This window comes from Maniola hyperantus, chromosome 17 (assembly GCF_902806685.2).
Source record: "Maniola hyperantus chromosome 17, iAphHyp1.2, whole genome shotgun sequence".
NCBI lineage: Eukaryota > Metazoa > Arthropoda > Insecta > Lepidoptera > Nymphalidae > Maniola > Maniola hyperantus.
The window spans coordinates 2,602,356-2,623,703 of record NC_048552.1 but is presented as its reverse complement, the minus strand read 5'-3'; the positions used below and the strand labels follow the sequence as shown (position 1 = coordinate 2,623,703).

At 37.5% G+C, this 21,348-nt stretch overlaps 1 protein-coding gene across 3 annotated transcripts in view; it reads right to left on the bottom strand.

Moving 5' to 3' along the window:
• nAChRalpha1 (nicotinic acetylcholine receptor alpha1) overlaps nucleotides 1-21,348 on the bottom strand; it is a 324,378-nt gene that overhangs the window by 46,813 nt on the left and 256,217 nt on the right. Inside the window, exon 1 of one of the 3 annotated variants that reach the window (XM_069504400.1) lies at nucleotides 4,113-4,236. The exons of the other annotated variants lie outside the window; for them this stretch is intronic. Within the exon in view, the coding sequence (XP_069360501.1) occupies nucleotides 4,113-4,154 (42 nt within the window). The 5' untranslated portion in view covers nucleotides 4,155-4,236. Of the gene's footprint in view, nucleotides 1-4,112; nucleotides 4,237-21,348 lie in introns of those variants that run through there. 3 annotated transcript variants of the gene reach the window in all.

The following is a 21,348-nucleotide window of genomic DNA, read 5'->3' as shown; positions in this document are numbered from 1 at the left end:
GGTCTTCCAATACTGCGTCTTGCGGTGCGAGGTCGCCATTCCAGCACCTTGGGACCCCAACGTCCATCGGTTGTACGAACTATGTGCCCTGCCCATTGCCACTTCAGCTTCGCAACCCCTTGAGCTATGTCGGTTACTCTAGTTCTCCTACGGGTCTCCTCATTTCTGATTTGACAACGTAGAGTAAAATCATTCTATTTTCTGTCAAATACTTCAATGTTTCCAAACATGATGTCCCAAGTAAATCAACTTGTGCAAATATGATAGAGAAAGCCCCGCTTTTTTGACCGCTCTGATGAGTAATTAAACTTTGTAATTGGATCAGGCGGGTCTTCCAACTCGAACTAGGCCAGCGTAGTGGACTATGTCCTAACCCCTTCTCATTCTGAGAGGAGACTCGTACTCAGTAATTGGCCAGTGATAGGTGGAACATGATGATGATGATGATGAATGACCTCATCTTAGTAGTTCTAACTTACATGGATACCTATTACCAACTGCAAAATCACTCTATTTACTGTCAAATAGCTGTTCAATGTTTCCAAACATGATGTCCCAAGTAAAACAACTTGTGCAAATATGATAGGGAAAGCCATTCGACCTATTAACAGGCATATTGAATCTCTTGGAGTGGTGTCCAAAGTTACACCATTGGAGCATGGCAGCACCACTAGCCGCTCTGATGAGTAATTAAACTTTGTAATTGGATCAGACGGATCAGCACTTCGGGGGAAAGTTGTCCCCTTAACTTCGAGTGTACTGCAGATAACTAATTGTACCATAAAAATGACGAAAATAATCAATTTGTTTTCTGTATAAAATCAGTACCCTTATTACAAATGCGAAAATGTGTTTGTTTGTTGGTTTGTTGGTTCGTTGGTTTGTCCTTCAATCACGTCGCAACGGTGAACGGATCGACGTGATTTTTTGCATGTGTATAGATAAAGATCTGGAGAGTTACATTGGCTACTTTTTATCCCGGAAAATCAAAGAATTCCCACGTTATTTTTAAAAAACCTAATTCCACGCGGACGAAGTCGCGGGCATCAGCTAGTAAAATAATAAACAACTGGATCGAGCTTTATTGACGTTGACTAATTGGTTCGCCGCAAAAAGCAATATCAAACCAGAGCTCACGCTTCTATTTCCTTCTATATCCCGTGGGAACTCTTTGATTTTCTATGAGGAAAAGTAGCCTTCGTCATTTTCCATCTTTCTTTAGCTATACCCATGTGAAAAATGACGTCAAGCCGTCGCATTGTTGCGACGAGATTAAAAGACAAACCAACAAACCAATAAAATAAAAAACCAATAAACCAACAAACAAACACACCTTGACATTTATAATATGAGTGGTGAACTCCTAAAATGTTGACTACCCGCTACGAATAACAATATCTATGTTATTCATAGGCAACCTGTTAACTTCCATATTCAATTACCAAATCTCTCAAAATCGAAACATTAGCAGCGCTTTTGAAGAAAAAATAACGGAATCTGACTGAATTTCACTTTCCCACCATCAAGTGAAAAGCTTGAAACACAAATGAGCAGGGATTGGAAAAATCTCCAACACAACTGTACACGCCAGTGCTGGATCGAGCTTTATTGACGTTGACAAATTGTTTCACCGCAAAAAGCAATATCAAACCAGAGCTCGCGGTTCTATTTTACCTGTTCCTGTGCATTTTTTTTTTTTGCAAATCATCTGTTTTTATTAACCGCTAATCTTACCGAGGCTGCGTTTCTGGAATCGAATATCGCGTTGAGGATCGTTTATTACCTGTTATTTTATTTTTAGAGGTTGTCAATGATATTATACTTCATGTTATGGTCCGTACAAAATAAGAACTCACTCGCCATTTTAACTCTATGTGTCAACTGTCATGTCAAAAGTAATGTTCATCTAAATATATAAAAGGAAAAGGTGACTAATTGACTGACTGACTGATTGACTGATCTATCAACGCACAGCTCAAACTACTGGACGGATCGGGCTGAAATTTGGCATGCAGATACCTACGTAGGTATTATGAACTTGTGGACAAGGCCAACTGTCAGTGTCCACGTCGTGTCAGCTTTAATTTTTATCTTTTTTTTAAATAGAGATAGCGAGCAAACGAGCAGGCGGGTCACCTGATGTTAAGTGATTACCGCCGCCCATGAACATTTGCAGCACCAGAGGAACCGCCGATGCGTTGCCGGCCTTTTAGGAATCTGTTGGCCCGCCCCTTGAATAACCCCATGTTGTAATCTAGTGGGAACACCGCCGATGGGAGTTGGTTCCACAATTTGCATGTGCGTGGAAAGAAGGATCTGGCACAGCGGACGGTCGAAGTGCACCAGACACCCAGGTGAGGGTGAAATTCCTTACGGTGGCGCGCGGTGCGGTTGTAGAAAAATGAGGTTTACTACAACCGTAGTATTTCTGGGTACTAATGTAATTATCTAGTTTTTTGTGTGAAAGTTGTTAGTGTGACTACATTTAGCACTTATTTATGCTACACCCCTGTCTACTAACTTAGAATTTATGTCCGTTGTTAAACCGGTCGCATAGATGAGATCGCCCGTTTAGCGATAAGGCAACCGAATTTACCGTTTACCCTATTGCCAAGCGTACCTATTGGCTATTAGTAGTTACTATTTTTCTTTTTATACTAGTCTATGCTCGCGACTTCGTCCACGTGAACTACACAAATTTCAAACCCCTATTTTAACCTGATTTTTTATCAAAATTTATTGAATTTAATTGAATTAATAACATAATTTGAAATTTTTGACTAGTGTGTCCGTCTAGTAGTTTGAGCTGTGCGTTGATAGATCAGCCAGTCAGTCAGTCGGTTAATTAGGCAGTCAGTCAGTTAGTCAATCAGATAGCCAGCCAGCTTTTCATTTTATATATGTTAAAAATATAAAATTGATACATAAAGGTACATTTCATTATCCTCTAATATGATGAAACTGAACCAATACTTTGAAATAGCTTTTTCGTGTGACATCAGGTTTAGATTTTTAAAGGCACCGTGGGAAATCTTTGATTTTCCGAAATAAGCGTACCTATAAGAGACGCACACCATCTCTGTAACAAGCGCCAAAATTAAAAAGAAACTTATCTTAGACTGACTAGCTTATGCCCACGACTTCTTCCGCGTGGACTACACAAATTTTGAACCCCTATTTTACCCCTCAGGGGTTGAATTTTCAAAAATCCTTTCTTAGCGGATGTCTACGTCATAATAGCAATCGGCATGCCAAATTTCAGCCCGATCCGTCCAGTAGTTTTAGCTGTGCGTTGATAGATCAGTCAGTCAGTCAGTCACATTTTCCTTTTATATATTTAGATAGAAAGATAGAATTTAATCCCCGCTTACTCTTATCCAATGACTCGTTACACTAATGAGGTCTTACGCAGCATTACATAACAGAATTCCATTATTCTCCACAAAGCAGTCATAAATCAAGGGACGGGGGAGAGGGGGCTAAAGTTGATGTCTTTTTTAATAACAATGGACGTCATCTTTTGTGCTTCGGTTATCGCAAACAAGCGTTTGATACAGAGAAGAGCGTTAAAAGCGTCGCGAACTATAGAAATTAAATCTAAACAAAATTAATCTATCTTTATCAGTTGATTCTAGCTGTTCACTCCGGCCAGCATCGCTTCTTGATTTAAAGAGCTGGACTGTATGATTTCTAGAAAGTATGTCGCGGCACCAGTGAGGAGAAAATACACAAGAATGTTACAAAGTACAAACGTAGATTAAAGATTTGAGCACACAAAATGCGCTGACAAAATAAGAGCTTTAGAGTCTCAATAGCTCAACCGGCAAAGGAGTGGACTGAAAACCGAAAGGTCGACGGTTCAAACCCCGCCCGTTGCACTATTGTCGCACCTACTCCTAGCACAAGCCTGACGCTTAGTTGGAGAGGAAAGGGGAATATTAGTCATTTAACATGGCTAATATTCTTTAAAAAAAAAAAAAAAAAACTATATCAGTTGATTCTAGCTGTTCACTCCGGCCAGCTCATCGCTTCTTGATTTAAAGAGCTGGACTGTATGATTTCTAGAAAGTATGTCGCGGCACCAGTGAGGAGAAAATAACAAACCGACTCACCAGATGTCGTCGTGATCTCCTCTGGGTCGGCCGACCTAGCATTTCACTGCAGCACCATAAGGTGGCCCAAGGGTAGTCGGTTTGGGGCGTAGACGCGCCGATAACGTGCGGCGTCTCTCGAGACATGAGAGCGACTCTGTCAGTGAGCGGCAGGCATCCACCCTCACTGGTTTATATATTTTTCAATCTACCCGAAACTTTTCAAAATTCTAACAATAGGTTTAAAGACTTTATTTTCTCAAAAAAGAACAAAAGTTCACTTACATGAGAACAATTTTAAACATAAATATAGAAGAAAACATTATTTAAGATACGGTGAATTTATACAATAACAAAACTTATATAAGTATATTTTAAAACTATAATGTTTGACAATATTTTTTTTAATTTTTCTTTAAATTTTGGAAAAGATTTTTCGTTAAAAATGTCTTTCGGCAAGTTATTATATAGTAGCACTCCCTCAAACTGTATAGTTTTCACCCCACAATTAGTCCTAGCTTTAGTTAAATGTAGTTTATGTTTGTTTCGTGTACCATGTCAATACCGATTACAATACCGATTTATTGTCGATCTGCCGCTAAATTTTGAATCTATGAACATGTACACTAAGCTAAACTAAAACTAAACGACATAATGCTAAACTAAACGATGGGGATTGAACACTAGCTAATGCTAGTGACTTCGTCCGCGTGGATATAGGTTTTTGAAAATCCCGTGGTAACTCTTTTATTTTCCGGGATAAAAAGTAGCCTATGTCACTTTCCAGGTCTTAACCTATACCCATGCAAAAAATCACGTCGATCCATTGTGTCGTTGCGATGTGATTGAACCCCTAAGGGGGTAAAATAGGGTATTGTTTGTGTAGTCTACGCAGATGAAGACGCGAGCATAAGCTAGTTGTTATGATAAATATCATCATCATTATCATCATGATCAACCCATCGCCGGCTCACTACAGAGCCCGGGTCTCCTCTCAGAGTGAGAAGGGTTTTGGCCATAGTCTACCACGCTGGCCATGTGCGGATTGGTAGACTTCACACACCTTTGAGAACATTATGGAGAACTCTTAGGCATGCAGGTTTCCTCACGATGTTTTCCTTCACCGTTAAAGCAAGTGACATTTAATAAATTAAAACGCACATAACTCCGAAAAGTTAGAGGTGCGTGCCCGGGATCGAACCCCCGACCTCCGATTAGAAGGCGTACGTCCTAACCACTAGGCTATCACAGCTTATGATAAATATATTATACGATATTTTGACGGTCTCTCATCACTACATTTTGACGTAGCACCCCTTAGCACCCTATTCACACACTCATAATGAATTGTCATGTGCGATCAATCAATATAGACAGCTATATTGGACGTACGGGGTCAATTAAGCCCCTTTGCGGAACAGATAATGCCGAGATTATTGGCCACTCGGTTGAGGGAAATTCGGCCACTGAAATGACATATTATTATTATAAAAGTACGCTGGAAGAGGTGTATCATGCAAAATGACAGCTACTTTTTTGTGCCGATCCGAAGCGCCGGCCCCACTGAGTGTACCGGAAATTTAAATTGTCACTTCTTGGGTATGGGTTTAATAAAAAAAAAAATTTTGAGTTTTAGTTCTAAGTATGGGGAACCCTTAAAACTTATTGTTTTCTTTCTAATTTTGTGTAAAAATCTTAATGCGGTTCACAGAATACATGTAGTTACCAAGTTTCAACAGTATAGCTCTTATAGATTCGGAAAAAAGTGGCTGTGACTTACGGTCGGACAGACAGACGGACAGACAGACAGACAGACAGACATGACGTATCTATAAGGGTTCTGTTTTTTGCCATTCGGCTACGGAACCCTAACAAGTCGACAATCGCAGGTCCAGCGTACGTGTATTGATAAAGGTCAGTGAATATTGCACAGCTTTAGCTCATAACGTTCGAAGACTGGTCTTCAAGCACTGAGGAATTTTGGAAAAGAAGACATCTCGAAGCTTCCTGAACGCTGCCCCAGCCGAGCTGGATTCGGTGGCTGACCTCTTTTTCGAAATTGGACCTACCCAACTGGATTGTGTGTCCTAGGTATACTTACTCGTCTTTCGATGGAAGCTTTTCACTTTTCTTATTTTTATAAATTGGTACGAATGTTGGGAACATTCGTACCAATTTTTAGCCCTATGCAATTATCATAACCTTGTGGCGGCGCGGGAATCGAAGCCCGTATCTCTTTGGAGATAGGACTTCGCGACACAATGCGACAGGGGGGTTTGTTGACTGTAGTTTTCGATATTTTCAACTGCACAAGTGACTTGGGATTACAAAGGAAATCGGCGTACCTTGATAACAGCTGCGGCCTGCGGCATTCCCACATGTCCTTGATTCACCTTTAATCTTCCAAGAGACCTTTGGCGATTATTTTACGATGGATGCAGTTTACAGATAATTATTTAGATTTAGACACACACGTATTACACAGTATTTTGATTTATTAGAGCGGTTTGGACAAATAAATGCGGATTTAACGATAATTAAAAGTAGGGGCGCCCACTATATCAGCTTGATCACGCCACACGCCATGTTTTTTTTGCGGGTGCGCGGAGCACGGGGCGTTCTTCTTCAGTATTAAATTATTGTCTATTTGAGACGCGTAGCGCCATCTCGCGGTAGATTGCGAAGTTGCCGATATAGGTGAAGGATGCTAATAGGAACTAGGAAATGGTTTTTGGAAATTTGAGCAGTTATTTAAAGAATTTCTACCGGGCAACCACTTTGAATGTCTATTTTGACCGGACTTATAATATAATTTATTAGCTGATGCCCGTGACTTCGTCCGCGTGGAATTAAGTTTGTAATCTCGTGGGAACTCTTTGATTTTCCGGGATAAGTAGTAGCCCATGTCACTCTCCAGGTCTTTAACTATACCCATGCAAAAAATCACGTCGAGCCGTTGCTCCGTTGCGATGTGATTGAAGGACAAACCAGCAAATAAACACGCATTCGCATTTATGGGTAGGTACTGATATCCCGTAGTGTGAAATAAGGCTGTGACTGAGCTATTCAGTAGGAAAGAATTCTCTACTGATTTATGCGCAAATGTGTCCTCACGTCACATTTATATTCCATCCCATTTCTAACATCAGAAAAAATTCACAATTTGACGTTTATGTGCTTTGGGGATACGGATTTCCCTATCCGCTGATCTCGGAGGAGCACAGATAAAAAATGATGTTCTAATAACATTGGACCTTCATCATTTTTTGGACGGACGGCTTATACATATTACTTACTTATATGTATACTAGTTTATGCTCGCGACTTCATCCGCGTGGACTACACAAATTTCAAATCCCTATTTCAACCCCTTAGGGGTCGAATTTTCAAAAATCCTTTCTTAGCGGATGCCTACGTCATAATGCCAAATTTTAGCCCGATCCGTCCAGCAGTTTGAGCTGTGCGTTAAGAGCGTGCTTAATATATAAATTGAAAAGGTGAGTGACTGACTGGCTGACTGATCTATCAACGCACAGCTCAAACTTCTGGGCGCAAAAAAAATTGGCATGCAGATAGCTATTATGACGTAGGCATCTGCTAAGAAAGGATTTTTGAAAACTCAACCACTAATAGGGTGAAATAGGGGTTCGAAATTCGTGTAGTCCACGCGGACGAAGTCGTAAGCATAATGCTTGTCATAAATAAAACCGGCCAAGTGCGAGTCAGGCTCGCGCAATGAGGGTTCCGTACTTCAGTCGTATTTTTTCGACATTTTGCACGATAATTAAAAACTATGATTAACACAAATTCACGGTTTTCAGATTTTTCCCCTAATGCCAGCTATAAGACCTACCTACCTGCCAAATTTCATGATTCTAGGTCAAAGGCAAGTAGTCTGTAGGTTTCTTGACAGACAGACTTACAGACAGACAGACAGACGGACATACAGACAGACAACAAAGTGATACTATAAGGGTTCCGTTTTTCCTTTTGGGGTACGGAACCGTAAAAACGAAAAAAGGCTACAAATATGATGTCACTCAAATATATACACAGTGTTAACGGGTCACTGAGTTTTAGATAGTAAGAAAGGACAAGAAAATACATTTTTTGCCCTATTTTCGGCCGCGCAAATGACAAAATATACTTTGTTCCAGCGAACTTGATGTGCTGTCGAGTAAGGGATAAAACATCTTATGATAATGCGGGACGGCTGAGTGTGACCATCTTAGCGCCCTTGATGTATTGTAGTGTCCACAAAAAAGGTTTATAATAATACTTATTTTATTTATAGGATCATCTACATAAGATCATCACGGTATTATATCTTAATATATAAAAGGAAAAGGTGACTGACTGACTGTCTGATCTATCAACGTACAGCTCAAACTACTGGACGGATCGGGCTAAAATTTGGCATGCAGGTAGCTATTACCTATGACGTAGGCATCCGCTAAGAGTTTTTTTTTAAGTTTAATATCCTTTATTGTATACCAAAAAGAAAAGACACAAAAAAGTAACATATAAAAGAAGAACATACAATTTATTTTATTTATTTATAATAAATTATTATACAAGTAATATATGTATATTAATAGGCATTAGGCACAGAAATGCCTAAATAGTAATATATAGATAAAGATATACACAGATACATATATAATACATAATTTTTATATTATATTTATATATAATATGATAGATGAGTACCTAATAAATATACAACCATAATATGAGTAATATTGATGTTTTAATTGTAGGATATTATATTTAATAATGTGTAATTACATCGAAGGGTTCTGACATTTTAGATAGTGTTTATATACCCGAAGCTTAAAAACGTTAAGAGATGGAGCTTGTCAGTCAGCTAGCTATTATGGCGTAGGCATCCGCTAAGAAAGGATTTTTGAAAATTCAACCCCTAAGGGGGTGAAATAGGGGTTTGAAAATTGTGTAGTCCACGCGGACGAAGTCGGATCGGACTGCCTACGGATCCATCTAAGGAATACACTTTTAAAATAATTTCTTAAAGTGGCACGTGTATTGCCCCACGATAAAACCCTACAGCTTCGTGTATATCTGCGTTCATACGCACCCAAGAACCCCTACGTTTATTGTTCTTGCGCCTTTTACAGATCGTCTCGTGGTACACAATAAACTTCATTTTGCGCAATAAGTATCAATTTACAGAAACATTGTCCTCAGCGTCTTCAATGTCACGTCCTGTCCTTGATTATAGTTTGAAATACGAGTAGGTTGATGTTGATAGCCCAGTCGTAAAGTGTATGTTACAAAGTACAAACGTAGATTAAGGACTTGAGCACACAAAATGCGCTGATAAAATAAGAGCTTTAGAGCCTCAATAGCTCAACCGGTAAAGGAGTGGACTGAAAACCGAATGGTCGACGGTTCAAACCCCGCCCGTTGCACTATTGTCGTACCTACTCCTAGCATAAGCTTCATGCTTAGTTGGAGAGGAAATGGGAATATTAGTCATTTAACATGGCTAATGTTCTTGTAAAAAAAAAATATACTATTAATTATATTAAAATAACATCGACCTTTAGAAAGAGATAGCAGATTTGTAGAGTGTTGAGACTGACAAAACGTCATTGTAGAATGTAGATAAATGACAGAGACAACGCTACACAAAGCCGAAATGGCATTCTGACTGACTGGACTGGAAATGGCTGTACATTACTTTCTACCGCATACTGCACTTAAGTTTTGCTTCATCGTCATCATTCATCAGCCGATAGACGTCCACTGCTGGACAACATCTATCGGTTTTTCGAACTATGTGCCCTGCCCATTGCCACTTCAGTTTTACAATCCGTTGAGCTGTCGGTTACTCTAGTTCTCCTACGGATATATGTAGTTTTGCTTGATATATAAGACCTTCCCGGAGAAACGCGTAAGCGACGAGATTTGCCCGGTGCTTTAGTCCTTTTGGAGTTAGGTTTTTCACTTGTATCATGATTTCTCTGTCAGTTCGCGATAACAAGGTCCTATGGGCTACGTATGGTGTGCCTCTTACGTATTTTCAAGTAGCTTGGCTAAAAAAAAAAATTATAAAAAGTATAGTAGATTCGGATATGAAAAATAAACATGCTCTTTTACATTTTGGTTATACAAAGAACAGTAGGGTTAGTATGAGTTTCTACATCTCGTCAAAACTATTAAAATTCGAATTGAATGACAATACAGAGTGAAATGACGTGAGTTTTACAACAAGGCAGTTCCATAGTAGCACGGATATATACCACAGTGGCCCAGTGGCACGGGATTGAGCAGCAGCAGTACATTAATGTGATGTTATTCCACTGTGATGAGCAACACGTTTTTCTTAAGTGACCAGAATCTTTGCAGCAATGGCAAAGTGTGCAAATGGCAAATCTTAAACTCTGTAGGGTTAAGATTCCTTTAACTTTGACGCTGAATCTTTCGATGTTTAAATTCCATAAGCCTTCTGCCGTGCGGTTTCTGTCGTACGTCACTATCGTCGTGCGTCATTTGGGCCGTACTTTTTATATGCCCAAGCCTTAGGTTAAAGGCTGGGAGTAACGACCTGATGTTTTGAGGACACGAGGCTTTCTGCTCTATTATTGACAATTTCTATTCCAAGTTTTATTGCCCGGTTTAATGTTGAGCTGACGTCAACACATACTGGGTCCTGAGTAAACTTTGTTACAATTTTCGGGGAAAATATATTATATGAAGCTTTTATCACTATCTAGCTATTATAAACTAGCTGATGCCCGCGACTTCGTACGCGTGGATTTAGGTTTTTGAAAATCCCGTGGGAACTCTTTGATTTTCCGGGATAAAAAATAGCCTATGTCACTCTTCAGGTCTTAAACTATACCCATGCAAAAAATCACGTCGATCCGTTGCTTCGTTGTGACGTGATTGAAGGACAAACCAACCAATTAACACACTTTCGCATTTATAATAGGGGTAGTGATGTGGAAGTGTGTTTGCTTGTTGATTTGCTCCTAAATTACGCCACAATAGTGCAACAGATTCACGTTAGTTTTTGTGAATATACTTAGTTTAAGACCTGGAGAGAGCCATAGGGTAATAATTAAATCTGAAAAAGCTTGCACGGGATTTTTACAAGCCTCATGCGTATTTTGCAGGCATCAACTAGTACATAATAAATTCAATATTTTCTTAGATAAGAAAACTATAGCGTAGCTACCAAATAAATCACGTAAATGTGAAAGTGTGTTTGTTTGTTGGATTGTTGGTTTGTCCTTAAATCACGTCACAACGGTGAAACGGATGGACGTATTTTTTGCATAGGTATAGATAAAGACCTGGAGAGTGACTTTTTATCCCGGAAAATCAAAGAGTGCCCACGGGATTTGTAAAAACCTAAATCCACGCGTACAAAGTCGCGGGTGTCAGCTAGTTCACAATAAAAAAAAGAAGTTTTGTCCATGACGATCGTAGAGGTACTCCTGTACATCGTGAGTATTGCCTATGTTTCTTTGTTGTTGTTTTACGTCCCCCAATATTTCCGTCCCCCCCCCATCACGATACTACGTAATATACAACCTCGTAAACATCTTGTGAACGTAACGGCGCGGGGTACATTTGTTTTTATTTCCTCAGATAAAAGTGGCCATGCATACGTCAGTTTGTGCTGTTTTCTCTGAGTTTGCTTGTTTTGATAGAATATTTATAGTTACGATACTAGAGGATTGTACCAGTTTATGACCAATTGACATTATTCCAATGTAGTAGGTTAATCCTAATCCTAATCCTAATAATATTATAAACTAGCTGAACCGCCCCGGGTGGAGTTTAGAAAATTGAGGGGGAGGTTGAATTAAATTTTTCCCTCCATCAAGAACCATCCTCGTATTTCAAGGAATATTATAAAAGAAGAATTAGCGAAATCGGTTCAGCGGTTCTCGAGATTTGCGATGAGCAACACATTTAGTGATTCATTTTCATTTTCATTCATTCATAGCCCGAAGAAGGACATAGGCTACTTTTTATCCCGGAAAATTGAAGAGTTCCCACAGGATTTTTGAAAATCTAAATCCATGCGGACGAAGTCGCGGGCGTCATCTAGTAATTTTATAAATCAAACACGCCCTCAAATTATAACTGTTCTTTTACGAAGGCCTATGAGACGAATACTACTCTCTACCTAGAGCCTAGTAGACTACAATATCAACATCGAACACCTCTTCAATACGTTTCCAATAATATTGTCACTTTCCGGCAAAAATAGGTTGTTTGTTAGCTTTATGGTAATTTTAATGTAATAATTCAGAGATTTCGTAATTAATTTTATCCTGTTCTTCAATTCCATTACTTTGTGAGAAAAACATAATAATATAAAGTATCGTTACTAAAATATTCAAAATGGTTCATTTAATTTGTGAATCTCTCTACATTATCATAACATACCCGTAGGTTTAGTACAAGTTTAACCATTTCGAAAACGTTGATACTACTCCAAGTATCGAAACAATATTGTGAAATACACTTGTTGAGGCTTTAGGATTTCAAATTAAAATCAAATATTCAGTAAGCAAATCGACGGTACACCCGCTCGCACTCAATGACCAGCCAAAAGTGTGAGCGTAGCGACACCATCTATTTGTGCACTATATTTACTAAACATCACATCTCTTCCTTTTTATAAATTAATTCATTATTTTAATTACAATATGATTAGCATTTAGAAACAAACAAAACAATATTTTATCCTTGAATCAACTTATTAACCTAAACTTCTTTATCAGATGTTTCTTCATGATCAATGACTTTCCAGTGACCTTCTACTTTCTTAAGGTGAACAATATTCCTCCTGTACTCTTGACCAATTTCATCATTCTTTACGTTTACGTCGCTTCCGTCAGCTCTTATTACTGTATGAGGTATTGGATTAAATTGAACAACTAATTTATTTTCTTTAATCATATTCTTTACATACAATTTCTCCCCAATCTCCAATTCTCTATCTGCAGCCTTTCTTTTCCTATCTTCTATTAATTTGTTTTTTTTTTTTTTTTTTTTTTTTTTTTTTTTTTTTTTTTTTTTTTTTTTTTTCAGTAAGCAAATCGACGGTACACCCGCTCGCACTCAATGACCAGCCAAAAGTGTGAGCGTAGCGACACCATCTATTTGTGCACTATATTTACTAAACATCACAAATATAATAACATCACAGCAAAATGGATCAGAACTACTTTAATTTAAGATTCGATCTTTCATACATTTACATCCATATGACGGCAGAGCTCTAGGATTGTTTTGTTTCCTTTTATTGGGCATTTATTTGAAAGGTAATTATGTTGGCTAACTGAATTGGAACGCGGGATACGATTCTACGCAAGTCTTTTCTCACCTCTTGTTACTATATCGTTTTTCTTCGTCGTCTTGTGTGTCATAACGTGGCTAGGCAACGTTTTCGTTCCGATTACTGCCGAGTCATCTCCGATACATATAATATTAAGCGGAAACATTGTAAAACAAAAATTGGTAGGACAGATAAAACAACCTTAACACTGACAAGTTTCGGTTTATTTTACTCAGACTTTATAGTGTTTCAATGTTCGATAATATTCTATCATGGTTGTCGAGATGTGCTGAGTTGTACTAAGGGTACCGAAACTGAAGGCAAAATGGTCATAAATTATACGATAAGGGAAATAAATTTAATGATGTTGCCTTAGGCAAGAGCTAGTTATAAAAATGTTTATTTTTTACTTCGGATAAGCTCGCTTTTACGATGTACGAGTACGATACGATTGTACTTCTTGCTTAAGAAGAACAGAAAAGTTCTAAACTAAATCCATTCTAATATTACCTAAAAATACATTTAAAAAACCGGCCAAGTGTGAATCAGACTCGCGCACTGAGGGCTCCGTATTACAATCATATTTTGCATGATAAATCAAAAACTACTTACTAGATCTCGTTCAAACCAATTTTCGGTAGAAGTTTGTATGGTACATCATTTTTTTTTTTGTTTTACCATTCTCTTATTTTAGAAGTAACAGGGGGCTGACGACGACACACCTTTTACCACTTTCGAAGTGTCTCTCGCGCAAACTATTCAGTTAAGAAAAAAATGATATTAGAAATCTCAATATCATTTTTGAAGACCTATTCATAGATACCCCCACACGTATGGGTTTGTTGAAAAAAAAATTGAGTTTCAGTTCTAAGTATGGGGAACCCAAAAATTTATAGTTTTTTTCTATTTTTGTGTAAAAATCTTAATGCAGTTCACAGAATACAACTTTACCAAGTTTTAACAGTATAGCTCGTATAGTTTCGGAAAAAAGGGGCTGTGACATACGGACGGACGGACAGACAGACAGACATGATGAATCTATAAGGGTTCCGTTTTTTGCCATTCGGCTACGGAACCCTAAGAAAGCAATAATAATGCCATTTCTCGTTCAAAGAGCTGCATAATATGGGCGTATGAAAGTAGTTTCGATAACTGCAAACAGTCGACATGGCATTAACAGTCGCTCCAGTACTGAATGAACATATTATACTCGTACAAATTTCGTCACTGGCAGCAAGCGTACCGTGGCTTAGCGATCAGAGTCGGGAACGATCCCAGGCGACGCAGGTTCAAATCGGCAATTTTTGATAAGAATTTAAAATTATTTAGAAACTAGCTGATGCGACTTCGTCTGCGTGGAATTAGGTTTTTTAAAAATCCCGTGGGAACTCTTTTATTTTCCGGGATAAAAAGCCTATGTCACTCTGCAGGTCTTTATCTATACCCATGCAAAAAATCACATCAATCCGTTGCACCGTTGCGACGTGATTGAAGGACAAACCAACAATCCAACAAACCAATAAACCAACAAAGAAACACACTTTCGCATTTATAATAAGGGTACTGATTTCCTTGAAGTGTAGGTAAAACACTATCATAAAAATTTTTTTTAGAGTTTTAACGTCATTTTATTTTAGGTAAGCTTATTTTGTTCTTTTTAGTCAAAACTTATTTATCGGCTAGAAAATAATAACGTCGTATTGTATAAATGAACTTTATTTTATACGTATACGGACTGTAGGTACCATTTGTTTGATGAATTCTATAACTTTTTTACAATGATTACTCTACAAAAAGGTAATCTTTGTAATTTTTTTCGGTGAAGTTACATAATTTGCAAATAATAACCACGTGGACGAAGACTACAATACAAAGTTAAAGGTAAAGGTAAAGGTACAGTAAGCGGCCGAAAGTGACGAATGACATTTCTTCTTTGTAGAGCGTTGTCTCTTTCACTCATACCCATATGACGTTTTGTCGGACTCAAAAGACGGTGCTCTACAAATCTGCTATCTCCTTCTAAAGATCGATGTTCATCACTTTTCCGCGTACTGTAAATTTGTTTACTTTTAAATGCGTATTATACGCGAAAGTGTGTCTGTCTATCTGTCGGCTAGCTTTTGACGCCCCGACAGTTTAACCGATTTTGATGAAATTTTGTACAGTGATAGTTTGCATCCCGGGGACATAGGTAATTTTCAGGGTTCCGTTCCTCAGAAGGAAAAACGGAAGCCTTATAGGATCACTTTGTTGTCTGTCCGTCATGTCTGTCAAGAAAACCTATAGGGTACTTACTTCCCGTTGACCTAGAATCATGAAATTTGGTAAGTAGATCTTGTAGCACAAGTAAAGGAATAAATCCGAAAACCATGAATTTGTGGTTACATCACAGAAAAAACTATTAAAATGTGTTCATAAACAAATATTAGTATTTTCAATTTTCAAAGTTAAATAACTAAGTATACCAAGTGGGGTTTCATATGAAAGGGAATTTTAGTTGTAAATTCTAAAATAGATTTTTATTTATTTTTATGCTTAATAGTTTTTGATTTATCGTGCAAAGTGTCGAAAAATATGACTGTAATATGGAACCCTCGGTGCGCGAGTCTGACTCGCACTTGGCCGGTTTTTTCTGTCTCAGAAATTCAGAGAGTGCGTCAAAAAACCTAAATTCACTCAGACAAAGTCGCAGACATCATCTGGTTGTTCTATAATACTGATCATCATCATCATGATTAACCCATCACCGGCTCACTACAGAGCACGGGTCTCCTCTCAGAGTGAGAAGGGTTTTGGCCACAGTCTACCACGCTGGCCATGTGCGGATTGGTAGACTTCACATACCTTTGAGAACATTATGGAGAACTCTCAGGCATGCAGGTTTCCTCACGATGTTTTCCTTCACCGTTAAAGCAAGTGATATTTAATTAATAAAAACGCACATAACTCTGAAAAGTTAGAGGTGCGTGCCCGGAATCGAACCCCCGACCTCCGATAAGAAGCCGGTGATACTGATAATACACCGTAAACATCAGCTTCACAGACATACTCAGGAAGTCCTCCCCATCGACGAATGAACAAACACAAACAAATTAGGCTTTTGCAAACAGCGTTCCGTTCAATTTAATTAGGGTCACCACACATCAGTACGCTTAGTACGAAATTTTATGTCTCACCAAACGTTGCTAGAATTCGAGAGTCGAAACACACTAACGTCAAAGTAAAATTGACCTAAAGAGCCTTGAATTGAAATCAAAAATGCCACTGATTTTGATTTCGCAACGTTTCCGCTTGGAGCGCAGGCTGTAGATGTGCAGACTAACTTGAGCTTTAAAACAAGGCTGTTAAGATCCAGTTTACTATAACGCGGAAGTGTTTTGACACAATCGAATACTATCAACGTTAGCGAGATATAAAATCTCGTACTTAACTATCTACCAACTACCGGATCACTGATTTTCTGTTCTAACGATGGGACTTAAAGTTTGTTCAATAAAGACCTGATTTGACTTTAAAATTTACAGTCAAAGGCAAGTCTTGATGAAGGCTGCTATTGGTTTTGAAGACTGGTTATATGGAGATAAGGTTAAGTACAGAAAAAGAAAGATTTTTAACTTATATCCTTGTATTTCTATTCTACATTGAAGAGTTTCTTATAGTTGAATGTTGGTTTGCCCTTCATTCACGCCGTAACGGAGCCACGGTTCAATGTGATTTTTGCAGGGATAGACCTGGAGTGAGACATGAGCTAATTTTTATACCGGGAACTCAAAGAATTATCACGGAATTTCTAAAAACCTAAATCCACGCGGACGAAGTTTCAACTATCATCTAGTCCATCCATCCATATTTAATATTATAAATGCAAAAGAGTGTCTGTCCGTCTGTCTGCTAGCTTTTTACGGCCCTTCCGTTCAACCGATTTTGGCAAAATTTTGTACAGAGTTGGCTTGTATCCCGGGGAAGGACATAGGCTACCCGACATTTTATCACTGAAAATTAAAGAGTTCCCACGGGATTTTTATAAACCTAAATCCACGCTGATAAAGTGGCATTATAATATAGTTTCAAATGATTCAACGGAGTTTTGAAGTGAGAACGCCAAGAAAAAAAAATTGTGCATGGGTACCTACCTACTTTGTAATAATTTCACCCTCACCACCTGGGTGTCTGGTGCACTTCGACCGTCCGTTGTGCCAGATCCTTCTTTCCACGCACATGCAAACTGTGGAACCAACTCTCATACGCGGTGTTCCCACTAGATTACAACATGGGGTTATTCAAGGGGCGGACCAACAAATTCCTAAAAAGCCGGCAACGCATCGGCAGTTCTTCTGGTGCTGCAAATGTTCATGGGCGGCGGTAATCACTTAACATCAGGTGACCCGCCTGCTCGTTTGCTCGCTATCTCTATTTAAAGAAAACACGATTATTATATACTTACGTACATAAAAGTTAATTTGAAATTCATCTAAAACGAATTAAAAGTAACTCCATCAGCGTCAAAGTTCGACCAAAAAGGGTCCTTTTTCATAAAATCAAAGGAAATTTCAATCAAGGAGATTGATGATAGGTTAATCTGGAGAGCAATGGAGGCGGAAGGGATTTTAGATGGAATCAAGGGTGTGGGAACATGCGTATATATTTAGATAATAAAATTTACATAACTACTAGCTGTTGTCCGCGACTTCGTTCGCGTCCCGCGGGAATTGTCTTTTCCCAAGGATTTTCCAAAACAAATCTTTCATACAAACCTTGTCCTGACAATTATTGTAATCACAACAAAAAGATTTAACCAATTTGGTGCAGTACTTTGGAAGTTATGCGCGTGAGTAGGTAGGTACATAAATTTGATTTTTTGATTTTTTTTTGTTATATAGATCAGCTGAAGCTCTCATCTTCATTTGCATGGATTTAAGATTTTTGAAAATCCCGTGAAAAGTCTTTGATTTTCCGGTATAAAAAAGTTTACTTTTTCCTTCTTCCGGATACAAGTAATCTCTGCACCAAAGGTCGTAATTAATTTATTGACCCTTGAGATACATTTTAGCGTTTGTGTTTCTATATTAAAGGTTTAAAAAGGCAATAAACTTAGTAAGTGGTACAAGAGTTACAATCATTAAGTGCTTTTAAATCACTACTACAACTACTTTACTTTAAAGTGAATAAATAAATTAAATGGTTCATTTCATAAGTATCTATAAAATAAACAGAAAGCGACATAACGAAAAGAAAAAATATGTAGTTCTTTCATCTCTTATTGTCTTTGCAACTTTAACTTTTAATTTAAAGCAAGAAATTATAAAACATCCAGTTTATTTAGATCTACGGTGGTTGGTTACTATAGTGAGACAAAAAGTAACGCGGTTTCTACCTTCAAGGGGTTGACACGTTTCTCTGAGCCAAAATACTGGACCAATGGGGCCAGAAATAATGTGTGAAAACGAAAAAATTACAACAATGTCCATGCTTCTCATGTTTAAATAGTAATTACGAGTATTTAAAGTGGAAAGTATTAAAAAAATTGAAATTCAAGTGTGATTATTGTCGGTGTACCTACTGGTAGATTAATTTTACTATTACCTAATTTTTTCCTAATTTTTAAATTCAGTTATATTATAGGTATACTTCGCTAAAATCTGGACAAATATAACGAAACATATTTATTATTATCATCAAGTAGGTATATGTAGAGATTACGAAATTCAGCATAGACAGAACCATGAGCTTGTCATCGAACAGATGACTAAAGAAGCATCCCTGTATGATCTTGTAAAACTAAACCTATTAAACATAGTAACGTATAAAAAAATAACTAATATAATTTCTAGTACCTTATTTAAAATTCTGTGAAAGAGATAATTTTTTGACAACAAAAATATACGTGGAAGCTTTTTGCTATTAAAACCTTTATAGCACGAATCAAACTTCTTAATGCACTATCACTAGTATTTTTGTGTTTGGGTAATGTTCTCAACACATTGAGCTTCTAATTTGTACTCTGTACGAGTTTGACTTTTACGAAAGTACCACATCAACGGTGCCAACAAATTACTATCATACGATTTCCCAAAAGTTTTCTATCAAATGTGAGTACTTTGTCTACTCCTAATCTTGTTGCTCGATTAACGGAGCACTAACTTTCTTTTAGTTGGTGAAACTAATGAGAAAATGTGGACCGACCATAAGCCAACCAACTCTCAAGGAGGATTCCCCGCTATATTAATAAACCCAGTCGTATTTAAACTGGGGTATAAATTATTCTTTAATACTGCAGCGCTTTTATTGCAACTTCGTATTCCAGAGCTTTGATTTTATTCTTCCATTTTGTACAACGTGGCATGATAGGGATAAAACGATACTAGTAAATACTAAATACGATTACATATTCGATACTTATGTTTTCATACCAAATACTTTTGGTATTGTTCTAACTTGACACAAATTCTTTAGAAAAAATTCTCTAGTAGTATAAATATATAAAAGGAAAAGGTGACTGACTAACTGACTGACTGACTGACTGATCTATCAACGCACAGCTCAAACTACTGGACGGATCGGGCTGAAATTTGGCATGCAGATAGCTATTATGACGTAGGCATTCGCTAAAAAAGGATTTTTGAAAATTCAACCCCTAAGGGGGTCAAATAGGGGTTTGAAATTTGTGTAGTCCACGCGGACGAAGTCGCGAGCATAAGCTAGTTACAAATAAATAAAATACTTTTTCACTTATACTAATTAATATGTATCGATACTTTCTCAATGATATGGTTTCGGTAAAAGTATCGATACCTGGTTGGTATCATTTTAAGGGTTTTATTCCCGAAAATACATTTTTAAGCCGTGTCCGTCCGCCTGTCTTTCCATCCGTCTGTCTGTTAAATTAATAAAAATAAATAAAAAGTTATTACAAAGTGTTATATTATTTTGTACGGAACCGAGTACGAAATATGCGAGTCTAACTCGCACTTGACCGGTTTTCTTCAATCGATTGTAGATATAAAAGTAATTGTTTGAAGCCCAAGTAGCTAGACCACGAGCATCAGGTGCATCGAGCTAATAGAATTTCTTAGTCAAGTTTTATTACAACAAAGGCGGCTGACTGGCGTATGTTTCACTAAAGATTTTTTTGTTAAACTAGCTGCCCTGGCGAACTTCGTTCCGCCTAACAGTCGATTCAATTTTTTTAATTTTTCTCTCCGTAAGAACCATCTTCGTACTTTAAAGAATATTATAAAAAAAGAATTAGCGAAATCGGTTCAGCTGTTCTCGAGATTTGCGACGAGCAACACATTTAGGGATTCATTTTTATATTATAGATATACGGTATTTAATTGCTTGATTTACCGTCTCATTAATATTATGAACTTAACATTTTATTTTTGAACAGTTCTATTTAGCTTTACTATTTTAAGTATTGGTTTTAGATATTGTGAGTAGAGACCACTCATTCCATTTTATTGAATGAGTTGTCGTTAGTTTTGTGTCAGTGTTCCGATTGTTTTAAAATATTGTTATTATGATGTTATGAGAAATGCAATATGGCGGATATGACAAAAAATACGAGAACAACAAACAAATTGAGATGAATAGATCGAGTTCGGTACCAAATAAAAGCTCTTATTGTGTAGGTACATTTTGATTGTGTATTGTACCTATTGTGTTGTATTGTGTTATGTATTATTACATATTAAATTACATATAAAATACAGATAAAAAACAAGTAATAATTAAGTAGACCTATGAAAAATAAACCGACTAGTCGACTACATGTAGTGGTGTTAATACATGAGACCATTTTTGTAATCTTATTTAGATATTTTTGTGTTTTTTAATTTACTAAACGCACATATTTCAATATAGGAAACGGGTAGGTACATGACATACTACGATTAATGTGACAATTTCTTCATAAAAATATATCGCAAACCACGAAAT